This window comes from Danio rerio, chromosome 3, assembly GCF_052040795.2.
Source record: "Danio rerio strain M-AB ecotype USA chromosome 3, GRCz13ab, whole genome shotgun sequence".
In the NCBI taxonomy this organism is placed as follows: domain Eukaryota; kingdom Metazoa; phylum Chordata; class Actinopteri; order Cypriniformes; family Danionidae; genus Danio; species Danio rerio.
This window is the reverse complement of record NC_141023.1, coordinates 33,383,066-33,409,416: the sequence shown is the minus strand read 5'-3', so window position 1 is coordinate 33,409,416 and position 26,351 is coordinate 33,383,066. Positions and strand designations below refer to the sequence as shown.

Below are 26,351 nucleotides of genomic sequence, written 5' to 3'. Positions count from 1 at the left end.
GTCTAGTTAGGCAATCACATCAGGGATTGAGTGAAATTTATTTTGGAGAGCAATTAGGAGGTCTCTGTGTTTCCTTTGCAGTTTATGTGCATGTCTCATCCCATAAAAAAATAAAATTATGCAGAATTTTACGATGTAAAATGTACATCTTTATGTGCATTGTGGGTGTTTCCATCTAATGTTAATTATGTAATATCAAAAATGCACATAAAAATAGGTAGTTGGACAACACTCCTCCACTAAAGCCACTTTATCAGGTACACCTGTTCAGCTACTGGTTAACGTGAATCTCAAAACAGCCAGCCTCAAGGCAGGAACTTAAATGCTTTAGGCTTGTAGATGTGGTAGAGATGTAATTGGTAAAAAAACAGCAAACTGAAGCTATAATTCCAACAGGCTCACAAAATTTTGACAATAAAGAAAAAGATTACTTGATTCATTGAGTCTCAAATTCTGCTGAAGATTTTGAATGGTTAGATCAGAATTTGGTGTTAATCACATAAAACCATGAATCTGTTCTGACTTTGATCTATGATTCAGGAGGCTAGTTGTGTAATAATGGAATTCTTGGCACATTTTGGGACCCTAAATACTAATTAAGCATTATTTAACACTACAGCCTATGCACATTCTTTTATGACTACTGTTCATGCATCTTAAAACAGAATAAGTCATTAATGTAGCATACAGAGGAACTTTAAAAAATCTCAAACTGGTTTCTTGCATGTGACAATGAAACATTTGGGATGTTCTGGATAAGGAGATTCAAATTTGCAGCAACTGTGATGATATCATGACAACAAAATGGTTTAATTTAATGAGTTAGAATTTAATTTTTTTCAGTGTTCAGAATTTACATTAGTTTAGTCTGGATGTAAACTGATTTACATGAGCCCTCATCACACACTATTGTCATTGTAATCATTTTTTTTTTCAGCTCAGAATGAAAAATGTCACTAAATGCAAGTTCTCTGTCATTACAAAGGCTGTTGTTTATCACATTATCCTGGATTAAACCTGCACTGTCTTCATATTTTTTTAACTTTCATTCTATATATCTGTCCAGAATCCTGTCCACCGTGGGCTCAGACTTTGACCTGAGAACTCTACGTGCTGTTCGAGTGTTGAGACCTCTCAAGCTGGTGTCTGGGATTCCCAGTAAGTGGCATATTTCTGCATTTGCTCATTCACATGCTGATGTGGTCCGTTTCTTGTAACCTTAAAGTGGTTATTTTGCCATCATTGGATGCTTTTGAAAACAGAATGTATTGATTACATTTTGTTGCATGATTTAGGCCCAATCACAATTCTACCCCTTAGCCCTTCCCCTTGTCCCAATTCTCTTTAGCTTGAAGGCGTAGGGCTAAGAGGAAGGGGTAGATACCCCTTCAAACAGAGATTTTTTTTAGGACTACACTCGAAACCAAGGGGTAAGAAACTTTCCCAGAATACACCAGCCACAACGGCAACATAGCAGCGCCTGGAGATCCACAAATTAGTATTTTTTGTCATTATTCAGAATATTTTTTTACAACAAACAAGCACATGTTTTAAAACATTCATAACCGCTTTCGTGTTTTATCGTCATGCTTTTTAAAGAAAACGCTAAAATAAAAAAACAATAATTTTCCCTATCTATAATCCCTAATAATAACTCCTGTACAGCAGTCCCACAACATTCTGTCACTTGATGACACTGGAATACCCTTTCAAAATAGTCTAGTGGTTGAGAATGTGCTTTTACAGTGTCTGGTATAATGTTGATGTTGTTTTCGTGTGTCAATTGGCCACTGTGCAATTGAACAATATGTTTATGATCTTTTTGCCATATTAGATCGTGATGATAACATAATATAAGGCTTCTGTAAATTCCTGAAGATAAATACCAAAAAATAACGCAGCTGGAATAACTACAGCAGTCGCGATCGTCTGATGTAATATGAAGCAAGAGATCAGGATGACATATGATGGTGTGTGCATGTGCTGTAGTAGTGTCCCATTTTTTTAGGGGTAAATTTTGAAGCCCTTCCCCTTCACACTCTGTTTTAAGGGCCAAAGGAAAGGGGTAGGGGTACAAAAATAGAATTGGGATTGGGCCTTAAAGTGTTAAAAAAATGCAACCAGAAATATAGTTTGAGGGCTTTGTGTCGGGAGAATGAAATTTCATCCTGCAAAACTGTATTATGACCTTAGAGGACTCCAATATGGTGCAAAATTCATAATTCTTACTTTTATGATGCTCATTCGCTATTTTTGAAATATGATTATTTGAAGTTTGCATTATACCCTTTGTGCTACATTACAAAGCAACAAGTTTTTAAATGCAGATTTATACTGCAAAAAACAAAGACTAAAAACTCTGACCATAGTCACTTTTCCACTGTCAAGCCAGTGTGAGCCAGGCCTTTCATCAGGCCGACTGGGGCCAATAGCCCCAGAGCTCCAGCAGCTAGGCCGAAATCATTGTTTTTTTTTTTACTTTGTGGCCAATATATCACAGTGCAGCACAAAAACTATCCTTAGCATCCCCTCAAATCAAACATAAGACAACTTGTCTAGTTCAGCAGGAAGAAATCAGAATCACACAGATGAAGTGCACCATTGCATCATCACAAAACGGTCAAGATAAAGAACAGAAGCGACGAAATTATGTGCTACTCTTCAACATAATATGATATATCTATTTATACGTACAAATGTACTTTCATTTATTATTTTCCTTTACTCATATGCTGTAATGTTAGTTGACATTGCATACCAACTTTTAAAACTATCCCTGAACTAGCAATCTACTTTAAAACACCCTCATTTCAGCAGATACCCTCAATCTGTCTTTGAATATTCTCCTCAGCCCAAATTCTCAGGAGAGTCCAGGCATCTTCAACTCTTCAGTACTGTCTGTTCTCCGTTCTTTCTTTTGTTTGTGTTTGTACTCTACATCTGTGCATGATTAAACTAGTGAAATGGACATCTTGCTGCAGATCTTTTTTTACTCGACTTTGCCTTTCACCCCACCCCAAAGTCCCAGCTAACCCACTATGGCCCAAGGTATTCAGCGGCAGAAAAACCCAGCCGTTGGCCTCAAGGAAGCTTAGACAACTGGAATTACCGTGGAAACATGGCTAGTCCAGATATGGAGCCATTGCCAACAATCTTGTTTTCTTTCCTCCAGGCTTACAGGTCGTGCTGAAATCCATCATGAAGGCCATGATCCCTCTGCTTCAGATCGGTTTGCTGCTCTTCTTTGCCATCCTCATGTTCGCAATCATTGGTCTGGAGTTCTACATGGGCAAATTTCACACCACTTGCTTTGACAAGATCACCGGTAGGCCTGTTTGTTCAGAGACTTCCTCATATTATTATCTTCGAAACTGTTACTCAAGTATAACGGTGTCATTAATTGTGTTTTGGTCTTTCTATTAGATGAGATCCGGGAGGAGTTTCCATGTGGGGAGGAGGTTCCCGCTCGAATATGTCCTAATGGAACCGTATGCAAAAAGTACTGGCTTGGACCGAACTATGGTATTACTCAGTTTGACAACATCCTGTTTGCCGTCCTCACAGTCTTTCAGTGCATCACCATGGAGGGCTGGACTGATCTGCTGTACTATGTAAGTCTCACAGAAAGTTTTTTAATGATGCAATACAGTTTCCTTATTATTATTATTATTGTTATTATTATTATTATATTTTTTTCTTTATTTATTGACATGATTAAAATGACAAAAATCAAAAGAGACCTGAAGTAGAATAATTCATTTTTTTTTTTTTTTACCAAAATCCTATTTTAAGGATAATTTAAGTATAATTAAGGGGTGCTGTATGGCACAGTATGGTTTGGTATGCTTTTATGGCCATTTCTAACGTAACAAAAGCGAACCGTACCGTACCACTTTTGGGTACCCTTTCTAAAGGGTATAAATATAACACACCAAAAGGTTTTGGTTATACAGAGAAACGTCGTGTGCACAAGCCAGGAGAATGAAAACAAAGGAAGTGCCATTTTTAAAAACACAGCCGTTACACCGTCATAATATATACATATAATAACAACCCATGGTCAACCCTAGCTCAAACAAACTTTGTTTATCGTCTTGAGGAGCAGCCACAAACCCAAGAAGAACAGCAGAATCTGTCATGTCCCGTGGTTGTTTATGAGGCCGTCTAAAAGCACGAGTGGTTTCACTTTATTGAAAGCTTGTGTGCTTGCCATGCGTCTATATTTGACATAACAAACTTGAGCTTATGATAATAACGTATGCGTGATTATTGAAGTGCTTCTGAAATCCTGTCAGAAACACTCAAATGCGAGAGATGAGAGGTTTGCACTGACTCTATATTTCGTGTCATTTTGAACCCAAATAAGACCTAAATGTATGTTGTGTGTAGTTTTTCTGTAATTGGTATATGTGTATAAAATCTCTGTTTTGTGTAAAGTGCTTCTCATATGATATGTAAACGACCTGTACAGCTTTTCTTTGACATTTCCTCAAGCGACAATAATGTCGACTGCAACTTTCGGTCGTACACCACGCCCACCAAAAGGGCAACCCTGATAAAGGTGACCTGTACCAAACTGTACCGTTCCATACCGGACCCCTCATTGGTAAAGGACCCTAAGACTTTTCTTTTTCTTTTTCTTTTTAATAAAGATGAATTGTTTTTCAGTGACTTAAAAATATTTTTTTTATCAATTTAAATTTTTTAATGAATTTTTAGTAAAAAAATGAATGCTTTAAATGTAATTATATTAAACAAATGATACATTAATAGAATTAAATATTTAAATAATTTCTGTAATGATAAGGCTTAAAAGTTATTATTATATGTTATATTATGTTTTTTTGGGTTTAGTTTTAGAATTTTAACTAAAATAAAAAAAAAATATTTTATTTTATTTTTAAATTTTTAACGTAAACTGTACAGAATTTTTTGAGGATTAGAAAGTTCAAAATAACAGCATCTATTAGCAATATATTTTTTGCAAGTATTGTTATCAGTTTAAGAAATAATTTATCTGTAAATGTGTTTGGTGTCAAATTTCAACAAATTCACTTCAGTATAACAATTCAAAACATTCATAGAATTGTTTTAAAAGTACAATGCATTTGTAATGTTTATAAATGTCTTTTCCATTACTGTCACTTTTGATCAGTTTAATGCATCCTTGCATAAAGGGATAGTTTTCTCAAAAATGCAACTCTCATCATTTACTCATTTCAAACCCTACTTCAAACAAGTTTGAGTTTCTTTTTTCTGTTGAAAACAAAAGAAAACATATTGAAGAATGCTGGAAAGACAGAAACTGACTTCCATAGTATTTTTGTTCCTAATATAAATGTCACTGTCTGTATTTTCCAACTTTCTTTATAATATCTTGGTTTTTTATCTTTGGTTTTAACTGAAGAAAGATAATCAGATGCTTAGAACAACTTGAGTGTGAATAAAAGATGAGGTGATCGCTCATCAATGCATGTTACTGAAATAATTAAAAGGCAGTTTCTGACGTTACAAAGGCTTTCTGCTTTAGTCTAATACTCTTCAACTTTCTATTAAACATTCTTGTAATGAATATGAAAAAGCGTATTGAGAGGCAAATCAGCATATTAAATTTATTTCTCAAGGTTCTTGCTTCATTAGTAAATAAAATATTCCATGTTATTACTCTTTCCAATGTATTTGGTATCAGATATGCAACCTTATTTTATAAATGCCATTTTGAATGTTTGTGTGTGTGTGTATTTGCTGCATTTCAAATAGCAGTACAGCACTCTTTTACACTCTTATAGCATGCTTATATTCATACACTACTTTTTTTTTTCTCAAATGGATTTTAGATTGGTTGGTTGATGTCACCTTTTCCCCTGGACATCCTGCATTATTTCGTTTTTTTTTAAATGTATTGCTCAGAGTAAAGAATTGCTGATTACTTCAACTATGAGATTATCATAAAGTAAATAAGCTATAGGACCGAACAGGCCCGCCTAATCCACATCCCCATACCTTTCACTGGCAGACATACAGTAAGCAAAATCTGCCCTATAGAGTCAGTGCATTTATAGTCTTATCGCAGGTGGCCAGCCTGTCCACTCTGAAGAGAGAGCGTCGTTTCCTCGCCCGCCCTCTGCCACAAAAAATAGGCCAGTGATGTCAATGCCATGTTCAAGATTTCCACATACTAATGATGTTACCTCAGGGAGCAGTTTAATCCCAATGACACGTCAACGTTGCATGCAAATCAACAGCCAATTTACCTGCAGGATTAAAGGGTTATTTTAAAAATGATCTTGGCAATGAGAAATAAGTCTGAGGGTGGTGATTCCGTATGACTAAGGCTTGCAGTTCTGCACCAGATGTCATCATTTCACATTTGGTCTTACTGTATTTTTATCCTTGTTTTGTTTTATTTTTTAAAAATCCTCCTGCATCTCCAAATCGCTGATTTCTACTTGCCCCAGCTTTTTTCCCCCCTCCTCCTGTTTTCCTCCTCTCTCCGGTGAACGGGGCTATATATATAACAGACCCTGCTCAACTGAAGTTATTCTTACAGCTGCTGAGAAAGAAACCTATGAAAATTTAATAGCAAAAAAGCTGCAGTACATACTGGGGCTTTCAGAGCTCTCAGACATGCAGAGAGGCTGAAGGAGCGGACGGAGAGGAAGTAGGGCAGATCAAGGGAGACAGAAAAAGGGACATGGAGGATAATAATGAGGCATGGCTACAACAAAATGCCATTATATATTGCAGATATTGCTGGCTCTTTCATTAATTGCTTTTGTAAATTGCTTTGGATAAAACTGTCTGCTAAATGCATTGATCTTAAAATTAAAGTTCTTATTGGCATCTCTGGTTTCATAAACAGACTTTGACATCCATGGGACCATTTGCTAACAGGTTCTTTTAAGTTTTAGTTATTAAAATATTTTATTATCTATGTCATAAAAGTTTTAAATTTAACCCCATCCCCCCCCCCCCCCCCCCCAACCCCCCTCTTCAGTTCAAGTCTACCCCACAATTTTTTCAAAAAATGCTTCATGATGGGCGTGAGGAAAGGAGGAGTGGGCGTGGCTTTTGTTAGATCACCAGCTTAAGAAAAAAAAAATCAGATACAAACCATGAGGAGATGCAAGCTTTTATAGTTTAAAAAGTTAAAATGCAAAGAAATAAACAGTACGTAATTGAATGCCTGCTACATATACTATAGGCTATTCATAATTTCATATAATACATAATCACAGTTTGTTATATCATTTTAAAGATAGTCATGTTTATATGAACACTAAATGAGTAGGACTTCTTTCCTCCTGAATCCCCTTTCAGAATGCAGACATAGTGTATAGCAGTGCAGCAGGTCTCTTTCCCTGTTCCTACCATTAGCCTTTCTGGTAATCTGGAGAGTTTTTAAACATATAGCGAACACAGCAGTATGGATAGGTGATGTGTCTGAATGGTAACAATTTCAACTGATAAAAGACTAAATCCGCCATTCTCCAATTCTCGTACAGCTCTCCTGACAAAAATGCTTGCTGCACACAAACAGCTTGGCTTTATTCGTGGCCCTGACAGCATTGCAGAGAAAGCCATGCAACAAACTCTGTGGATCATAAAAACGAACACATACAAGCCTTCATGAACGGCTAAATACTGTGTGTCGTGTGCTGTCTCACAGCTTGGCGGATCTGTGTTCTGTTCAAATTAGTCTGTCATCGGAAAGCACATGATGTCATGAATGATTAAGAAGCAGGATCTTCTTATAGGATAAGAAACTCAATCTATAATTAATAATTAAAAAATGACGAGTCATCACTCAGCTAGCAGATGCGCACTACGTTACCGATTTTGATCCCACCCCAAATATGATTTTGAACCCGGAAGATGAAAGTAGCTAATAAAAGCTCAAAATTATGCAGGTTTATCCACAATTAAAGTTGACAGATGCTAACATTGTCTTAAATAATGCTCAATACACACAAATTCCAAAAAAAGTACTCGAGGGTTTCTTAGACCTTTAAGATTTAAGAAACCCTCGTAAATATATGCCATCTCCTGCTTAACATTTCAGCGTTTTTTAAAAGTGACTATGAAATGCAAATTGAAAATTCTAATTTTATATTGAATAATGGATGATTTATTTTTTGTTGTTGTTGTTTTATACTTCATTGTTGCCTAAGGGGCAATTTTTGTGGACTCGATTAGTAGCATTTCAGCATAGCCTGTTGCAATAGAAAAGATTAAAAACAAAGTATCAAAAAGAAAAAATAAAGCCCATGCACATAATCAAGGTTCATTTTATGGAAGAAAATAGCTTGGGCATTCTTATAAACATCTTATTTTGCTTTCTGTAGAAAATAGAAATCAGTTTTAAACAACATAAACAATGACACAATTTAAAAATTTGGCTAGCCCCTTAATATAAAAACTCATTTTATAAACACCACAATGTGCAGAGATTGTAATATCATCTGCATTATCCCTAAAGCAGCACTTGTGGGCTGTTTCCATCTGGGCTTTTGTAGCTTGGGCTCCTTCCCTAGAGGCGGCCAGTGGAGCAGTGCCACACAAGATGGCTGCCCATTTGTTCCTCTTTGCAGTGGCAGGGTGCAGTGGTGCCGAGCACCCAGCTGTGCCCACCACAGATGAAGCAGCCCCTGCCAGATGCTTGCCAGTCTCAGGTTGCACATCGCATGGTACGTGGTGTCCTAAGATCTGCCACTGCTGCTGTCAGAGATCTCCTCCTCCTCCTCCTCCTGTTAGTGGGCTCAGATTTCCAGTTCACCTTTATAAAAAAATACCCAATAAAAATATGGAGTCTTGGGAAGACAAGTGCAAAGACAACCAGATGAACAAACTGTATTCTCAGCTGGAGCGAGAGAGAAAAAACAATGTTTGGATGTTTGCCTGATATTTTTGACGGGGCTGTTTTCTGCTGTTTCAGAGCAATGATGCTGCAGGGAGTGCATGGAACTGGATGTACTTCATCCCGCTCATCATCATTGGCTCTTTCTTCATGCTCAATCTTGTGCTGGGTGTGCTGTCAGGGTAAGGAGCGTCTCTCGGGGATTGTGAGCTGTTCTAACATTCATTTCTCATGTTCTTTTAGGTTCACACTGTCGGCGCATTGTCTAATTGTCTGCGCATGACTTTCATTTATTACATATACATGTATTAGATTTCTTATATAGAAATGTAATATGTGGCAAATAGCTATATCCCTAATTTCTGATTGGAATTGTCATTTGTTGACAATATATTATTGACATATATTACACTTATTTTTGTAAATATTGCGAATGAATAGATGACACATCCATGTTAAGATTAGAACATATAGATGTATTACAAATATATGCAGTTGGAGTCAGAATTATTAGCCCCCCTTTTGAGTTTTTTTTTTTTCTTTTTAAAATATTTCCCAAATGATGTTTAACAGAGCAAGGAAATTTTCACAGTATGTCTGGTAATTTTTTTTCTTATAGAGAAAGTCTTATTTGTTTTATTTTGGCTGGAATAAAAGCAGTTTTTAATAAAAAAAAATAACAACAACATACAATAACATACAATAACTTGCTTAATTACCCTATCCTGCCTTAAAGGGGGTATAATAGTTTTGACTTCAATTGTATATGATGATTTTCAATACCTTAAGACATTAACAATGAATGTTTATTTTATAAATGGAATTTCTCCACAGCCTACATTTAGTTTTCAATTTATTTATTTTTTTGTGGAGCTAATGCCAGGACACTTTTGATAGATAAATAAATAAATAAATAAATGTATTTAATAAATAAATAAATAAATGTACTGAGAAAATTTTAATTTAAAAGTTTTAATATCCATTAGTGATCTATGTAAACCAGAATCTTTGTGTAATTATTTTATTGCACACAAATGTAAAGACATGCAATGTTTATTTATGACATGGATGTCAAAATGTGTATTTTACATACATACAGCTATATATGAGTTAGATTTACTATAATAATAAAAAGAATACAAATAATTTTTATCTCGAATAACCGTTTTCGTGTTGTCTGGATACTGTTTATTTCAGTTTAATTTCTTAGTCATACAATCAGTTTGATACATTTTACTATTTTATTTTATTTATTCATTTTTTTATATTTATGAAACATTTTTAAAAACATCAGAACATCAGAAGACTAAAAATGCACCTAATAGTTTATTGTAACTTATGGATTATGTTTTTAAACTACGTAATAATAATAATTCTCTCCTTCATTTTAATTTTGTCCAATTTTGACCACAAATTAACTCAAATGAGGGCCTCAATTAATTCTCAAACAACCAAGAAGGAAGTTATCCAGTGATTCTGATAGTCTTAACAATGACCAAAAAGGATTTGTCTTAATTATCTAGTGTGTATGCTTTTCAGGCAATCGTCTGTAGTTGAGCATTAATTTTATTGCGTGTGTGCAATACAGAGAGTTTGCCAAAGAAAGGGAGCGTGTGGAGAACAGGAGCGAGTTCCTAAAGCTGAAGCGTCAGCAGCAGATAGAGAGAGAGCTGAACGGATATCTGGAGTGGATCTGCAAAGCAGGTAAATGCCATAGAAAGAGCCATTAAATACTCCGGAGAGCAGCTGAAGCCAAGAATACAGATAGTAGCCTGTCTCATTTGATACGGATGTCTTTACACATGTACGTCTCAGTCTTGGAACATGCTGATAATGTAGGAATTGTTGCAAAAGGCATTTTTTAAGCACAAGCAATTATCCCCACGTTCATAATTTTTGCAGTGGTTTGATTCGAATTTTGTTTGGTTGTGTGTAGAAGAAGTGATTCTGGCTGACGAGGACAATGACCCAGATGACCGAATGCCCTTTGATGGTATTTACATGAACTCTTCCATCCTTCCTTCCTTTTCATCCCCCTCTTCTCCTCTCTTTGGTCCCTCATTGGGACTAGGTGTTGATTTCCCATTTTAAAGGAAGAGAGATATCAATATCATGTTGGCTTTGCTGAAGGAGTGATATTGTATACTTCATGTCTATAAGTGCAGTTAATGTTGTTCATGAGCAGTACATGTATGTACATGGACCATTCATCTGTAGCTTACATCAAAATGTCAGATTTTTCTATATGATCCATATAGTAAACATGCTACACCTCCAAAAAGTCTCATATTTTCTATCAATGTGCTTATGTATTTTCTATCTACCATATTTTTGAAGAAAGTAATGTTGTAATGTATAAATCAGATAATATAATATAATTTATAACTAAAGCAAAATAACAGTAAATAAAAATAAATGTTTAATCCACTTCAAATAATCCATTGAAGTTTTTTTTTAACTTTCAGTTTAGTATTGAAAAGGATACATAGTGCATTAAACAAACGAATTGCACAGCAATCACTGTGCGCACATCTTGATTGTTTGGATTTAAAGGGTTAGTTCACCAGTTAATGTACATCAGCTGTTAATTTACTCACCCTCAGGCCATCCAAGATGTATATGAGTTATTTCTTCAGTAGCATATTAAGCATATAAAGAAGGTTTTAGCTAAAAACATGGTCTTCGTAATTTTATATAATGCAAGTCAATAGCTAATGGCACTTTAAAAGTAAAAAAAAAATAAATAGTAAAATATAAATGAGTTTTTAAAGACGTTATAACAGGGCCATTTGCATGATTAAAATGAATAATGCTGTAAATAACGTTAAATGTTTTATAAATTGCAGTATAACACAAGTTGCAGCATGTTTCAGATTGTTCTGGAAAATATGGTGTTGAATATTTTATGCAGTGATTGTTATGTTGCAACTGAGTAATTTTGGTCTGTTGTACACAGGCTCGAGAAGGAGGCCCACCATCAAGAAGAGTAAAACAGATCTGTTGGATGCAGAGGATGGAGATGGAGATATAGGTGCACTTGAGTTTTAATTAAAAACATACATATCTGTACATTTATTAGGGCTGATATGGCATAAAAGCTATAGGTTTGTGTGTGTGTATGTATGTATGTATGTATGTATATATATATATATATATATATATATATATATATATATATATATATATATATATATATATATATATATATATATATATGTATATATATATATATATATATATATATATTTTTTTTTTGAAGGACAGCTTAAAATCCATGGTTTATTAAAAGGTTAATTCAACATGAAATTAAAAATTGTGTCGTAATGTGCTGTCATCTACTTTTGTTGGGAACCATTGTTCCTCTTAGCAATAGGAACCTCAACCTCGTATTTCTCCATGGAGATTGTTCCTGTAATTTACTATACACTAACCTATAGTTGAGTCCAAAAATTATATTTATTAATGTGAATTAGTATATTTTTTTCTTTTCATTTTATCCCCTATTCATTGAAATGTATTGAGTCTCATTTCCCTGCTGTTCATGTTATCTGTTGTTTTCTCTTCATCAGGTTCTCCGTTTGCACGGGGCAGTCTGAAAAGCTCCAAATTGGAGGGCTCTTCCTTCCATAAAAAGGAGCGTCGGCTAAGATTCTTCATTAGGCGTATTGTGAAGACTCAAGCATTCTACTGGACTGTTCTGTGTCTGGTGGGACTCAACACACTGTGTGTGGCTGTGGTTCATTATGACCAGCCCGAAACACTCTCTGACTTCCTTTGTAAGTCTGCCTATTCACCTGTCTTCTCACTCATCAATAGACCTGCATGGATTTGCAAACTTTTTTGTATTTTGATGTAAAAAGTCCATTTCAAATCAAACCCAGAAATGATTAATAAATAGATCTAAAAATCATTGATAATATCATATTTTAGAGTACACTACGCAATTATAACGCTATTAGAATAGTGGAATAATATTGTTAAAACATTCATATGGAAGCATTTAAAGTTTCCGAAAAATCAAAACTAAACATATGATTTTGTTTGCTCATATTTCTAGTTTTGAGGTGAATAATACATTTGTGCATGTCATTAAGAGGAAAAAATTGTTTGCCCTTCCAATCTTTAATTGAAATCTGAAGAAGCACTCCCTGTTTATTTTTTAATTAAATTGTCAGATTACGTATCTCTTAGGAATTGTGCATGGCTACTGTAATTAACCACACCCCTCCAACTGTCAGTTTAGATAACAAATGGTGAGGAGGAGGTGCCTGTTAAGTTGTAATAACTCTACTCAAACACTCCCCCCGATCTTTCTGTATGAAATACCTACTTTACTACATCCATTCAGCTTGTGGTAGAAAAAAACAATCCACGCCCAATGTTGTGTCATTTAATATTCCGTTTCTCTAGAAAGAAATACAAATACAAAACAAAACAACAAATAACGGTCTCAGCTTCCGGTTCTGGGTGCCTTTAAAGTATCACGTGACAAACTTCAACATGTAGGAATAATGTAATGTAATGTATATAATAGCAGGTGCTATTGCAGAATAAACCCTGATGGTGTGATCTTTCAGCTTCTTGTATCTTGAAGTGATTTATTTTGTGGTATTAGCCAGTAGAATGTACATTATCCCTGCAATTACCGGGCTACCTCCCAGAAGTAAATAATTCAACACAGAATATTAATTTGAGTTTAAATATGTCATTATTTTAGGAGACACAACGCTTCTGCAAGTGAAAGCAGTTGCACATAAGGTGCTTTTAACAAGACAATCGAATAAATTTCGCCACATAATTATTGGAACAAACGACGTAAAAGGATACAGCTTTAAAACCTTATTTATTACCTTATAAATTATTAATGTGCACAAAACATTTGTTTAATGTGCTTGCATTTTGTGACCCAAGATTTATTAAATGAAATGCTTGCTTCATTAAGTTGTTGTTTATAAATATGCTTTTTTCTCTTGGTGTTTATTTTCTGTCCTTAATCCAGACTTTGCTGAGTTCATCTTTCTGGGCATCTTTATGTCAGAGATGTGTATTAAGATGTACGGACTGGGCACCAGACCTTATTTTCACTCCTCCTTCAACTGTTTTGACTGCATTGTGAGTTTCTTCTTCTCTTCCTTTCTTCTGTATTATAAAATAATAATAATCTGAACACAGTATACAAGTTGTACTAAAAATGGTTTATGTAACTGAAGAGTTTCTTTAATGCATAATACTTTGCAAATAAATGTATTTCTTAATTAGTCTTTTAGTATTTTGAGTGTTTTGATTTAATAATAACAAATACAAATAGTAATACAAACACTTCAACTTTAAATTCTAAAGACATCTTAAGTTTTAATATGGGTATTTGTGTCTGAGGATATTTTGCACTGTAAACATGTCTTGTTTTAAGGATATTTTTGTTATTTTTTTACTGAAAGCTAAACAAAAGTGCAGATACTAGTTAGGTGATTTGATTGTCTGGCTTGCTGTTATTGAATGATCTTTAAATTTGTGTTTTTATGTGTGTGCTTTTTGTTTTTGTGTGTGGTACAGGTCATTTGTGGCAGCATTTTCGAGGTGCTCTGGGCTATGATCCAGCCAGGAACCTCATTTGGGATCAGTGTGTTACGAGCTCTCAGGTTACTGAGGATCTTCAAAGTGACCAAGTGAGTCTCTAATGTCTCAAGTCCCATGTCTGTCTCTCTATCCCAATCTTTTGTCCACTAGAATTTCCACTTTAGCATGGCTCAAGTGTCTTAAACGTCTCACCATTTCCCTTTTCTCAGGTATTGGGCGTCTCTGAGGAACCTGGTGGTGTCTTTGCTAAATTCCATGAAGTCCATTATCAGTTTACTCTTCCTCCTTTTCCTCTTCATTGTGGTCTTTGCTTTGCTGGGGATGCAGCTGTTTGGGGGACAGTCAGTATAAAATACTAAATACTGTTTGTGATTTTATTTTTATTTTTATGTTATCTTTTTATGTTTGGTTCCGCTCTGTCCATATTATATAATCTAGAAACTTAACCATAATTTAATCTCTTCAGGTTTAATTTTGAAGCCGGCACACCCCCAACGAACTTTGATACTTTTCCTGCAGCAATAATGACAGTGTTTCAGGTGAGTAAATGTGCCTGTCAAACAGTGAGCAGTCATTGATCGCATTGATCCAGGATTGACCTTTCTCTCCTTTACATCAGATCCTGACCGGTGAAGACTGGAACATGGTGATGTATGATGGGATCGAGTCTCAGGGTGGAGTCAAAAAGGGCATGGTCTTCTCAGTCTTCTTCATCGTTCTTACGCTCTTCGGCAACTGTATCCAAACACACAAAACAATTTTCTTGATTTCCAAATGCACCAGCAGTATTGACTCCTGAGTCTATACAGCTATTATTTTAATAACACATTTGTAGTAATCTAATTGTACATGCATAACTTTTGATTGTCTAGTGTCCTAGCAAACCTGTAGTGTTGTATTTTTTTGGCCTCCAATTTATGCATTATTAATTGCCTCAGAATGTTGATTTGGAGTTTGTCAAGTTCAGGTGAGGAAAAGAAAGTCACGTTTGTTCTCAGAACAAACAAAACAAATAAACACTTCAGGCTTTTTATCTGAGAATGTTTAAACTAAGGATTTAGACTTTAATTTTATATGCTACTTCACATATACTACAATGAAGAACGTATGTATTAACTGAATAAGTTACAAAGTAGATTCATATTGTTTGCTCTGGACAAGGTTGATGAATGATTTAGGAATTGAGGACATGAATACATCAACTTCATCAAGTTCAAAAGGCACTTTTACTGCATTTTAGTGTTTTATTTAAGACAATCTTTTGTTATATCTTGTGCACACATAACATCTTTATGACCAGCTGTCAATATAAAAATTTGCTTAAACTTGAAGAAATTGTGAGTGAAAATGGCACGATAATACTATTTAGTTGTTCTATTATGATTAGTCCTGTCACAATAATTAATATATTGGCAGATCGCACAACAAATGGACCTGACCTCAATAATTTTTGGTGATGCTATATATATATGTATATATATATGTATATATATATATATGTGTATATATATATATATATATATATATGCATATGTATATGTATATATGTATATGTATATATATATATATATATATATATATGTATATGTATATTGCTCATGCATGAAAACTGATTCTAGCAACATTTTAGCTGATTGTGGAACATCTCTATCTATTGGAGGTGTCATTGTCAGTATGGTTAAACAAAAACACTATAGTATTTACTATGAATAAATTAGTTTCCTATATTTTCAAGCGGGTGCCTGATGAATGAAAATAGATCTTGTAGCAGATATCGCAGCCTCTGTTACTTTTTACCTTGCACTTTTTTGTTAACATTTATTATTTTATATTTAGGATAAGCAATTTCACATTCTGATTCCAAATTAAATTGTTAAATTGGCTATAATTAAATGAAGTTTTCTGAAGAATAAAATGTAATGTGTTCTTGGGGGAGTGTACTTGCATTGCGATTATATTATATTGTCATTCTGGCAATACTGTATATAATGAGTGGCGTAAAATGGTCTTAAAATGCCAATAATATCGTTTATCGCAATATATTTTGGTGCAGTATATCGCACAACAAAAAATGCACATCGTGACAGACCTAATTATGATAACTTAAAGTTTATGAAATATACATAGTTAAATAGTTAATTCATATATTAATGATTTATATTAATGTATTTATCAGCTATACTAATGAAATAGTTAATTAGAAAATAAGTGGGCACTAGAAAGTCTGAAAAATGCCCCAGTATCTCTCATTTAGAAGTCCTTGCAAAAAAAATAAAAAATGGTGGCACTGTTGAGCTACTCACAGTATGCTATGTACTGAATTTTAATACTTCCAGCTCACATCGTGCTTCAAAAACAGTTGGTAAAGAATGCTAACAAATTTACGCTGTATCGTTGTGATTGTATTGATGTATAATTGAGTACACCAGTCACACATTAATGTAAAGTTCCTTTACTCATCTGTGAACAGACACACTGCTCAATGTGTTCTTGGCTATCGCTGTGGATAACCTGGCCAATGCACAAGAGCTGACCAAGGTAAACACACGCATTGTTGACGAACAAGCAAACAAATATGTTTGAACAAGCTTAATTTATGCACAACCATTCTCAAATAAAATGTTTATTTTATTTTATTTATGTTAAATTAGATGATTCTGAGGCCTTGACAATACTGCATGTAATGTGCTTGTGTACGTTATATATTTTTTTCTGTTCAAATATGAATCTTTTTATGTCAGTGCAGTAATTTTCTTTTCTTTTTTTTCTCTTGTGGAGGTCCCTGTTCTCTGGCAGTCAATATGATGACTCTCAGTGACCACGTTTCATTCAGACTGTTTATCCTTCACACTCCCACACACCAGCGCGCATCACGTAATAACCAATATGCTTCGTGTTTCTCTCCATGTATAGGATGAACAGGAGGAAGAGCAGGCAGCCAATAAGAAAATGGCTCTTCAGACGGCCAAGGAAGTGGCTGAGGTCAGCCCTCTGTCTGCAGCAAACCTCTCTATCGCAGCGTGAGTATCTCTCTCCCATCTCTCTCTCTCTTTGTCCTCCTGCCACATTTTCTTTGTATAATATGTGTTTTTTATATTTGTTTTCATTTTTTCCGTTTCTTTACAGTTCTTGTCAACCACATAATCATAAAGGTCAAAAGTAAGGTTTAATTTAGAAATTTGCCTCTTTTTTTATTAATTTTTTTGCTCTAATTAGAAGCTATCAAAGATTCAAATCACCACTGGTTCTTTTAATGCACTATACGTACAATACTTGTTGTAATTTGTTCTTTATTTAATCTGGGACACACCAGGTTAAATGGATAGTTCACTCTAAAGAATGTTGATAACCATTAACCATTGACTGTTGTAGTATTCCCCTCTCAATGGGCAATCCAGCCTTCTTCAAAATATCTACTGCGTTCAACAGAAGAAACGCATTAAAGTTTGAAACCACTTGTGTTTTCAGTTGATTTATTACTTTAAATTAATGTACCAGATACAGCCATAATGGTTAATAGTATTCTGACTCTAGTCATTATCAATCTTTTTTTAGGTCAAAATTCATGGCATTAACAAACCATTACAAACATAATAAACTACTAATTAGCTGTTTATTAATAGTTAGTAAAGTAGAAGTTGGATTTAGATTTTGGGTAGGATTAGGGATGTAGAATAAGATCATACTTTTAACTAGGGCTGGGCGATATTGAAAAGAAAATCACAATATCAGGTTTCATATTATTGGTATCAATAATTATTGAATATTTTTAACAATAAATTTAGATAAATTAGGATTTTTTACTCACTTTATTTTAATTTACCAACATTACTAAGGCAAATAGTTTTAATAGTCAAAAAACAATCTCTGTATAATAAAATAAACAGAAGTGTTAAAGAAACTTTTAAACTTGATAAATAAAATGTTACAAAGTGTATGCAATAGTAAAATGCAATCAATCAAAGCAAACTTTAAGGTGTAAATAATTTGCAAAGTAAAACGACTTTTCAAAATCATACGTTTATGTTAATGAAACAAAGTGTAATAGACAATGTAGTAAAGCAGAATTTTGGTCCAATGCTGCAGTGTTAGTTTTTTAGAAATCATTTGAACGCATCTTTGTCATCTTAATCTAAGTACTGTTTTTTTTTTCTTTAGTATTGACCCCAAACTTTAACTGTAAGTAACAAAGACGTTTTTAGCACATTCAAAAGGTACAAAAGGTATTTAAAATACATATTATCTGTAAATGCAAAGGTTTTTTACCTTGTAGCCTTCTGAAAACCTAAGTGGGTATCTGGAGTTTGGATGATAGGGTTTTAGCAACTTGTTGTCTGTTATGTTTGGTGTCATTATCTGTAATGTAATCCTTTGTCCACCATCTCACAACTCACTCACCGACCGATTGAAGATGATTCCAATTTGTCCAAGCATTTGTTAGGAAATGAAGAGCGAATAAGGGAGAAAAAAAGCAATGTGTGTGCTGGTGAGCGTGTGAATGCGGGTGAAGAGCAAAGAGATGTTCTGTGTTTCTCACATGCTGTTTTCCTCCTCAGCGTGACAGTAAACTCTGAGCGTCTCGATGCAACAGAACACTTTCTAGACTGGTATTTATTCATTTATACTCTCTCTGTTTTGTTTTTTTTTAAAACGCCTCTGTTCGCCCCACACCTCCCACTATTCTCCCATCAGCCTTTTTTTCGACGTGTGCATTTCCTCCTCGGTTTCTCTGTGCTGCTCCCCGCTCTGTGCTCCAGACCGCTGGGTGGGATGGGACGGGTTTGTCACTCCTCGTCTCTTCTTCTCTCTTCATCCTGCTACTCATCACCTGCTGTTCTCCTCTTATCTCCTTTACTCGCTCTCTTTCACATGCTTTGCTCCAAGGGTTGGGCGCCTGTGATGTGTTCACTCCCAGAATTATGATAGTTATTTTAAATCAGTGTGTGTGTGTGTGTGTGTGCGTGTGCGTGTGCGCGTGTGTGTGTGTGTGTGTGTGTCTGTGTGTGTGTGTGTGTGTGTGTGTGTGTGTGTGTGTGTGTGTGTGTGTGTGTGTGCGCTTGTGTGCGCGTGTGTGTTTTCTGTGAGTGAGTTTGACCAAAGCGGTGCAATCATCCTCTTTAACAAATGGTAGCTGGTAGCTTGTAGGTGTGCATTTTCAGCCTGCGGTAGCTGCAGCAACCTGACTTTTCCCTCTTGATGATTATAATCTCAGATCTACTGTAAAATGTGTGTGTCTCTCTGTCTTTCTTTCTGTGCAGTAAGGAGCAGCAGAAGAACCACAAAGGTTGTAAGTCGGTATGGGAGCAGCGCACTAGTGAGTTAAGACGACAGACCCTCGTGAACAGCAGAGAGGCTCTTTATAATGAGTTGGACCCTGAAGACCGTTGGAAGGTGAGAAGTATGAGTTATTTTTGGTAGCACATTCTTTAATGGTTTTGGTTATTTTGCTCACTATAAAGCCATGTTTCCAACTGATATTAAAGGGATAGTGCACACAAAAATAAGATTTACTCAGTATTTACCCACCCTTATTGGTATTAAACCTTTTTGAGTTAATTTCTTAGTCTGAAAGAACACGGCAGACAGGCTGATTATTAAATGTAGATCGCATCAAAGCAGCTCTGAGCTCGTAAATGGTGCTTTATCAAGCATTATTGAAAAGACTAAGTGAAAATGACATTAAAACTACAGTTGTCAACATTTGAAGTGGATTTAAGATTTTTTTTTTTCAAAACTGTCCTAAAACAAGAATGGGTGATGTTCAGTAGTTTTAGAACGGCTTTGAAAAAAGGTGATGAACCGCTTCAAATGTTGACTACTGCCAGGGGTCATTATATAAACAGTTTGTGCTATAAACTTTACCTACGCACAAATTCTGTTTCGAAATGGCTAAAAACATGAATTTATTGTTTCATGTAATGAATATTGTCAACTATATTTATTCCTGTTGATTCATGGCTTTTTTATGCAGGTCACTATTCACTTTCATAATGATTGGCTATAGGCTAAAGCAGGGATGCCCAAACTAGGGCCAGAGGGCCAAAGTTGGCCCGTGTTAACCTAGAATGATGGGGTTGTTTCGATGTTTTATTGTTAAAAGCTTCCTGAAATTAAACGAGGGCATCCGCTGTGTAAAACATATGCTAGATAAGTTGGCAGTTAATTTCGCTGCGGCAAACCCTTAATAAAGGGACTAAGCCAAAAAGAAAATGAATGAATGAATGAAATGTTTCAATTTAATGGTGTAAATTAATCAGATTTTGTTTAAATGCACACACTGTCACCCAACAATGCAGAGACTTTGGTGAGCAAATCAAGTCAAAGGCAGATTCCGCTTGAATTAAAAGGATTAAAAGGATTTAATAATAAAAATAATAATAACATATAGAGTGGCCACCATTCACCCCATTTTAAGTAAAAATTATTTATTTAATATTTTTAAACAAATATTCTTCTATTCATTGAGCAATTGAGTGATTGGCTTAATGTTTGTCTCATGCTTCCAGGTCTCATACTCCCGTCACATACGTCCCGACATGAAAACTCACCTGGACCGGCCGTTAGTCGTGGACCCTCAGGAGAACCGCAATAACAACACTAACAAAACCCGTCCGGGTGACGGCCAACCTCAGCATTCCCATCAGCTCCTACACAAACAGCCCAACTTCAATGAGGCCGAGACTGGAGGAGGTGGAGGGTCTGAGTCCTGGCCCGCACTGGAAAGAGGAGACTCAACAGGGTCCCGCCGCAGTCTTTTGGGCTCTGAGCACTATGAGGAGGGTAGAGAGTCCCACCGCAGACACCAGCACAGCCAGCACTGCAGTCAGGCCCGTCAACATCGCAAAGCTGCAGAGGGCGGTGGAGAGCCTGGAGGGAGGAGACACAGGAGTAAGGCCAAGGAAAGAGGACCTGAGTGTGAGCATTCAGATGGAGGGGAGCGGAAACACAGACGGCATCGGCATGAGGGTGAGGGGAGGAAAGAGAGAGGGGTACGACACCGTAACAGGAGGTGAGTACCAGACAAATTCATCTCTGGTTGGGCTTTTTACACTTTGTTGTGGCTGGACACGTTTTCTTTTTCTTTTCACTCCAATGATCTGTAAGCCTTTAAAAAAGCTTGAAACAGTTGTGTCAATGGTTCTATTTTCAGTAAATTACAGCAAAGCAGTTTACCTAAGCAGCAAATGCACACACAACTCTTTTCTGTACACAAAAGGCTCATAGTGCATTCATTTACAAAGTTCAGTTTTTGAGCTGTTTGCACACAGCAGTTAAATGATGCTTAAATGCTGATTCATCTGTCTGGATAGTAGATATGAAGTGTTTAATGAGAATGAATGTTAAATACATTTTCAAATCATTCAAAACATCTGAAGTGATGTATTTTTTATAACACCATTCAAAGGTTTAGAGTACAGTACAGTTCTTATTCTATTAAATGTTTTGTTCATCAAAAATCACAACTTTCACAAAAATATTTAGAAGCTTCTTGTGTTTTTAATAATGGTGATAAGAAATTATTTGTAGAGGATTGTGTGACTGACGACTAGGATGATTTTTTAATATCAAAGTCATTTTCCCACCAGCTTTTAACACAAAAAAACCCCACGGTCCAAAGACATGCGGTACAGGTGAATTGGGTAGGCTAAATTGTCCGTAGTGTAAGAGTGTGTGTGTGAATAAATGTTTGTGGCTGGAAGGGCATCCGCTGCATGCTGAATAAGTTGGCGGTTCATTCCGCTGTAACGACCCCGGATTAATAAAGGGACTGAGCCGACAAGAATTTTTGCTTAGTTCATATAAATTGGAGCAGAAGCACAATCATTTTGAATAATTCACCCAAGAGCTTCTCAAAGAGCATGCTGTAATCTTGCTGTCTTCTTTCTCTAGGGATGGCCATGCAAGTGGCCCGACTCTCTCTACAACCCGTCCCATTCAGAAGACTCTGTCCAGGCAGGACAGTCAGTACAGCGAAGACCTGGACAATGCCATGAACAACAAACTTGCTACCCAGCCACATGATAGTCTGCTTAATCTGGCCAACACTGCCCACTCTGCCGGCCTGGCACATACTGGTACAGAAAGCAGCCTCATCCTCACCAACCCTTCCTCTACCATTGCAAATGTTACTAGCATCGGTCACCTGGGTATGAAACCTGAGTACACTGCCGTGGACATTCCTCCCATGTTCCCCTCCAGTAATGCCATTCTACAGGGTGAGAGACAGATTTCAGGATGATAACTTTTTCAATGGGTGTATCATCTAACTTGCTGATTAGTGTTTTTTGATTATATACTTACAGTCAATAAAAATGCCAACACTGAGCCTCTGCCAAAGAAGGAAGACACAAAGGGTGACGATGATGATGATGAGAAAGATGACGGAGGGCCTAAACCCATGCCACCCTACACCTCAATGTTCATTCTGACCACCACCAACCCGTGAGTGTGGTCGCCAATTTGAAAAGAATAAAAAAATCAATGAATAACTAAGTAACTTTAAGAACTGTAAAATATTAAATTGCAAACATTTTATGATTTTAATTAAAAAAAATTATTATTAAATCAGAGTAAAAAAGAAATGGAACTTAGAAAAAAACATATGTAAGAAATTGAATTGGAAAAAAAACACTTTACAGTGAACATTTGTTCACTTTTGATAATGCATCAGCTGACAATCATTTTTGCAGCATTTAATATAAGGGCGTAGATTTGCTCTGGACATTGGTGGGGACATATATCCCTAGACCGCGTGCATTAAACAGCACAAATTTGCGCTTTTGAAAGCATGAATAAAGTATTTAATAATATAAAATAAACCCTCAATAATACAAATAACTTCCAATCCTGCAAAAGTCAATTTACATGATTGTACTGCAGTCGGGCTTTAAAGAGGTGAGAATGTAGAGAAATTTAGAGAGCTTCGTGGCACAATTGACCTGTTTTATCCCAATTATTGTTTGTTATAATCATAGAGGCCAAAATTAAAATCAAATTTTAATTTAACTGCACAACCTTGATTAATGGTAAACTTGTGACTTTTTGCACATGTAGGTTACTAAGGGTTGATGAAGCATCATTTTTATTTAGAAGTGAATTAAATTATTAGTAGGGACATTTCAGTAATTGGTGGATATTGGTGGGGACACGTCCCCTCCGCTCACCCTTGATTTATTAATACGTGTTAGCATTGTGAGCTAACAATGTTATTTTCACAAATGTTATTAAAAAGTTGCAATAACAAACATAACTCTAAAGTAAATGTTTTAGATATATCTAAAAATAATTGTGTTGAAGCACCAGTCGCTATTTCATGTTACTTTATGCTGCCATCTAATTCTAATAGCGGTTAGTTAACACTATGAATGATATTATAATGTTAGCAGAAAATTGGACTTTAGGAAAAATAAAACAACACTCCGACTTCTTGGCTCTAATCTAATGTATGTAATGACTATCATGCTTCACCTGAAAATGTCTACAAATATGGAAAATCTGTGTAAAATGGGTTGGAAACACTGTTGACTTTGATTTAAAAAAAAATTGATTAGACTCCAGGTTTCACGTGATTAATGAGCTTTTTAATATTCTTCTTCGAGTTGATGTGTAAATCTGTTGTTAACAGGCATGTTCTATGATCTTGTGTTTTAGATTTCGGAGATTGTGTCACTATATCGTCACACTGAGATATTTTGAGATGTGTATTCTACTGGTTATTGCTATGAGCAGTATTGCCCTGGCTGCTGAAGACCCTGTCTGGCCTGAATCTCCCCGCAACAATGTGAGAAAATCCAACAGCTCAACATCCACTGCTTTTGTTCCTGCCATCCCATCAACTCCCTATCTATGCTTCCAGTCAATAACATCCGTCTATATTTTCATCCCTCCATCCTTTCATTTATCATTCATTATATCCATCTTTGCATTAGTGGCAGGAATAATTTCATTTCATTTTTTGCTGACATTTTGTCCCTCTTTTGTGATTACAGGTCCTACGATACTTTGACTATGTGTTCACTGGTGTGTTCACCTTTGAGATGCTCATTAAGGTACACATTTGGCCTACATAGTGGTCTGGAGATTTAACACCTTATTTTTTCTTTATTTGAAGATCTAAGTATTGGTCTCGATGTGATGATGTGTAGCGTTAGAGCATATATTTACTTATCAAGTTCATACAGTTTTACGGGGTAAAAATTTCTTTTTAATGTTCTGCTTTTAACATTAACTCTACAAAATAAGCCTAAAGAGCTTAACCAATTAATCATGTAAATCATGGAATTGAAATAAAATATCACGATTGGCTAAATTTATACTACGTTTTAAAAGTCTGCAGTTGGTACTTTTTTTGTTGTAAAGAAAATTAAATCAATTTTATTTAGCAAAGATGCCTAAAATTATTGTAAGTGCATTTAAATTCATGCAAGTGTTACAATATTTATTTTAAAATATATATTTTGATTAATTCATATCACATAAAATGTGTCAATTGTGTCATAAAAATGTGTTTACATCATTTATGACAATAATAAGACATGATTCTTAATTTTTTTCATATTGTGTTTGAATAATTTTTTTCAACATTGCCTTTTGCAATGTTTGCTTTGTGTGTTTCAGATGGTAGATTTAGGTCTTGTCCTGCATCAAGGCTCATACTTTCGTGATCTGTGGAACATCCTGGACTTTATAGTGGTTAGTGGTGCCCTGGTGGCGTTCGCCTTCACGTAAGTGTCATCAAGGCCCCAGCCTCACTCCTCGCTCCTCTCCTGCTTGCTGCCTCTCCTTGTCCCTTCCTGTCCTGCTTCCTACAGGTCAAACAGCTCTCTGCCACCCTGGAGCGCCAGCCTGATACCATACAATCTAACTCTTTCTCTCACCATTTCCTTCTCTCGCCATTTCTCTGCCTTTCTCTCTTTCCCATGCGTTTGGCACCTCTTGACCTATTTCCCCTTTTCCTTATCCTTCCCCACATTACAATCCACTTCTCCTTTTGGTGATTTCTCACCACAAGCCCCCTGTCCTGCCCCACCATGCACTATGTTTTGCCCAGTACTTACCCACTGGGTGTGCTTGGGCCCATTTCCATGAGGGTGATGACTCTACCTGGGCACCTGTAACCCTTTAGTGCCCAGGACTCTCTGGAGCATCCAGCCACCCTCACCTCAGGTATTTCTACTCTCCATTTTCTATGCCACAGTCCTTGCTGAATCCAAATATGGGGAAAAAGACAACAAAATGCAAGATGTTGCAAAAAAAAAAAAAAAAAAAAAGAAACAAGAAAACATTCAAGTGTCCATATAATACACTTTTTTATATTTGTTTAATAATTTTATTTCTAATTAATTAAAACTAGATATAATAGTTTTTTATGACTGTTCTTACTGTCTATAACAGATTCAGACTGCACAATATACATGTCTGTTACAACTGTGTCATAATGTTTAGGACAACAAACATGTCAGTTGCTTCACAACTATTCATCACTTGACTTTAATGGTGAATGTAATTTCATTGAGAAGGAGGAATTAGTGAAGCAAGAGCATAAAACAGCTGTTAACTTTTCCTTCTCACTATATTAGATAAAACGATTGATTCTTGAGTCCTGATGTTGTTTGCAAATCACCACAATACATTGCATTAAACAGATCATACCAAAATCAGACTGATATCATGTCGTCTGAATCTGTCATAAGTTTAGTTTAAGCCAGGGATGATAACGATACTAATATGGACAGTCATTATGGACTACTTAAAAATTTTTGTTTTTAATGGTGCTATATAAATGAAGTTGAACTGAAAACTGCAGCACAGTAATATAGTAAACATCATGCCATGCTCAAGGTATTGCTGTAAACAGTTGTATTTATAGTTATTTTTGTTAGTGTGAGCAACCCTTAAAGCAGATTTAAGCAGGGTT

General features: G+C 35.6%; 1 protein-coding gene across 17 annotated transcripts in view; it reads left to right on the top strand.

Moving 5' to 3' along the window:
* cacna1aa (calcium voltage-gated channel subunit alpha1 Aa) overlaps positions 1-26,351 on the top strand; it is a 156,179-nt gene that overhangs the window by 58,727 nt on the left and 71,101 nt on the right. For 9 of the 17 annotated variants that reach the window (XR_015479900.1, XR_015479902.1, XR_015479903.1 and 6 more), the window contains 23 exons: positions 1,067-1,158; positions 3,173-3,325; positions 3,424-3,611; positions 8,936-9,039; positions 10,446-10,561; positions 10,794-10,850; positions 11,814-11,888; positions 12,427-12,633; positions 13,857-13,969; positions 14,411-14,523; positions 14,644-14,775; positions 14,901-14,973; positions 15,054-15,171; positions 16,905-16,972; positions 17,348-17,454; positions 18,991-19,041; positions 19,693-19,825; positions 20,941-21,443; positions 22,325-22,650; positions 22,738-22,876; positions 24,086-24,215; positions 24,424-24,483; positions 25,052-25,158. Coding sequence is in view for 13 of the 17 variants with exons in the window: in XM_087242949.1 (XP_087099075.1) it covers positions 1,067-1,158; positions 3,173-3,325; positions 3,424-3,611; positions 8,936-9,039; positions 10,446-10,561; positions 10,794-10,850; positions 11,814-11,888; positions 12,427-12,633; positions 13,857-13,969; positions 14,411-14,523; positions 14,644-14,775; positions 14,901-14,973; positions 15,054-15,171; positions 16,905-16,972; positions 17,348-17,454; positions 18,991-19,041; positions 19,693-19,825; positions 20,941-21,443; positions 22,325-22,650; positions 22,738-22,876; positions 24,086-24,215; positions 24,424-24,483; positions 25,052-25,158 (3,165 nt within the window). In the remaining 4 variants the exon portion in view is untranslated. Of the gene's footprint in view, positions 1-1,066; positions 1,159-3,172; positions 3,326-3,423; positions 3,612-8,935; positions 9,040-10,445; positions 10,562-10,793; positions 10,851-11,813; positions 11,889-12,426; positions 12,634-13,856; positions 13,970-14,410; positions 14,524-14,643; positions 14,776-14,900; positions 14,974-15,053; positions 15,172-16,904; positions 16,973-17,347; positions 17,455-17,560; positions 17,594-18,990; positions 19,042-19,692; positions 19,826-20,940; positions 21,444-22,324; positions 22,651-22,737; positions 22,877-24,085; positions 24,216-24,423; positions 24,484-25,051; positions 25,159-26,351 lie in introns of all 17 variants that reach the window. The other 8 variants (XM_087242955.1, XM_087242953.1, XM_087242951.1 and 5 more) reach the window with 2 other exon arrangements.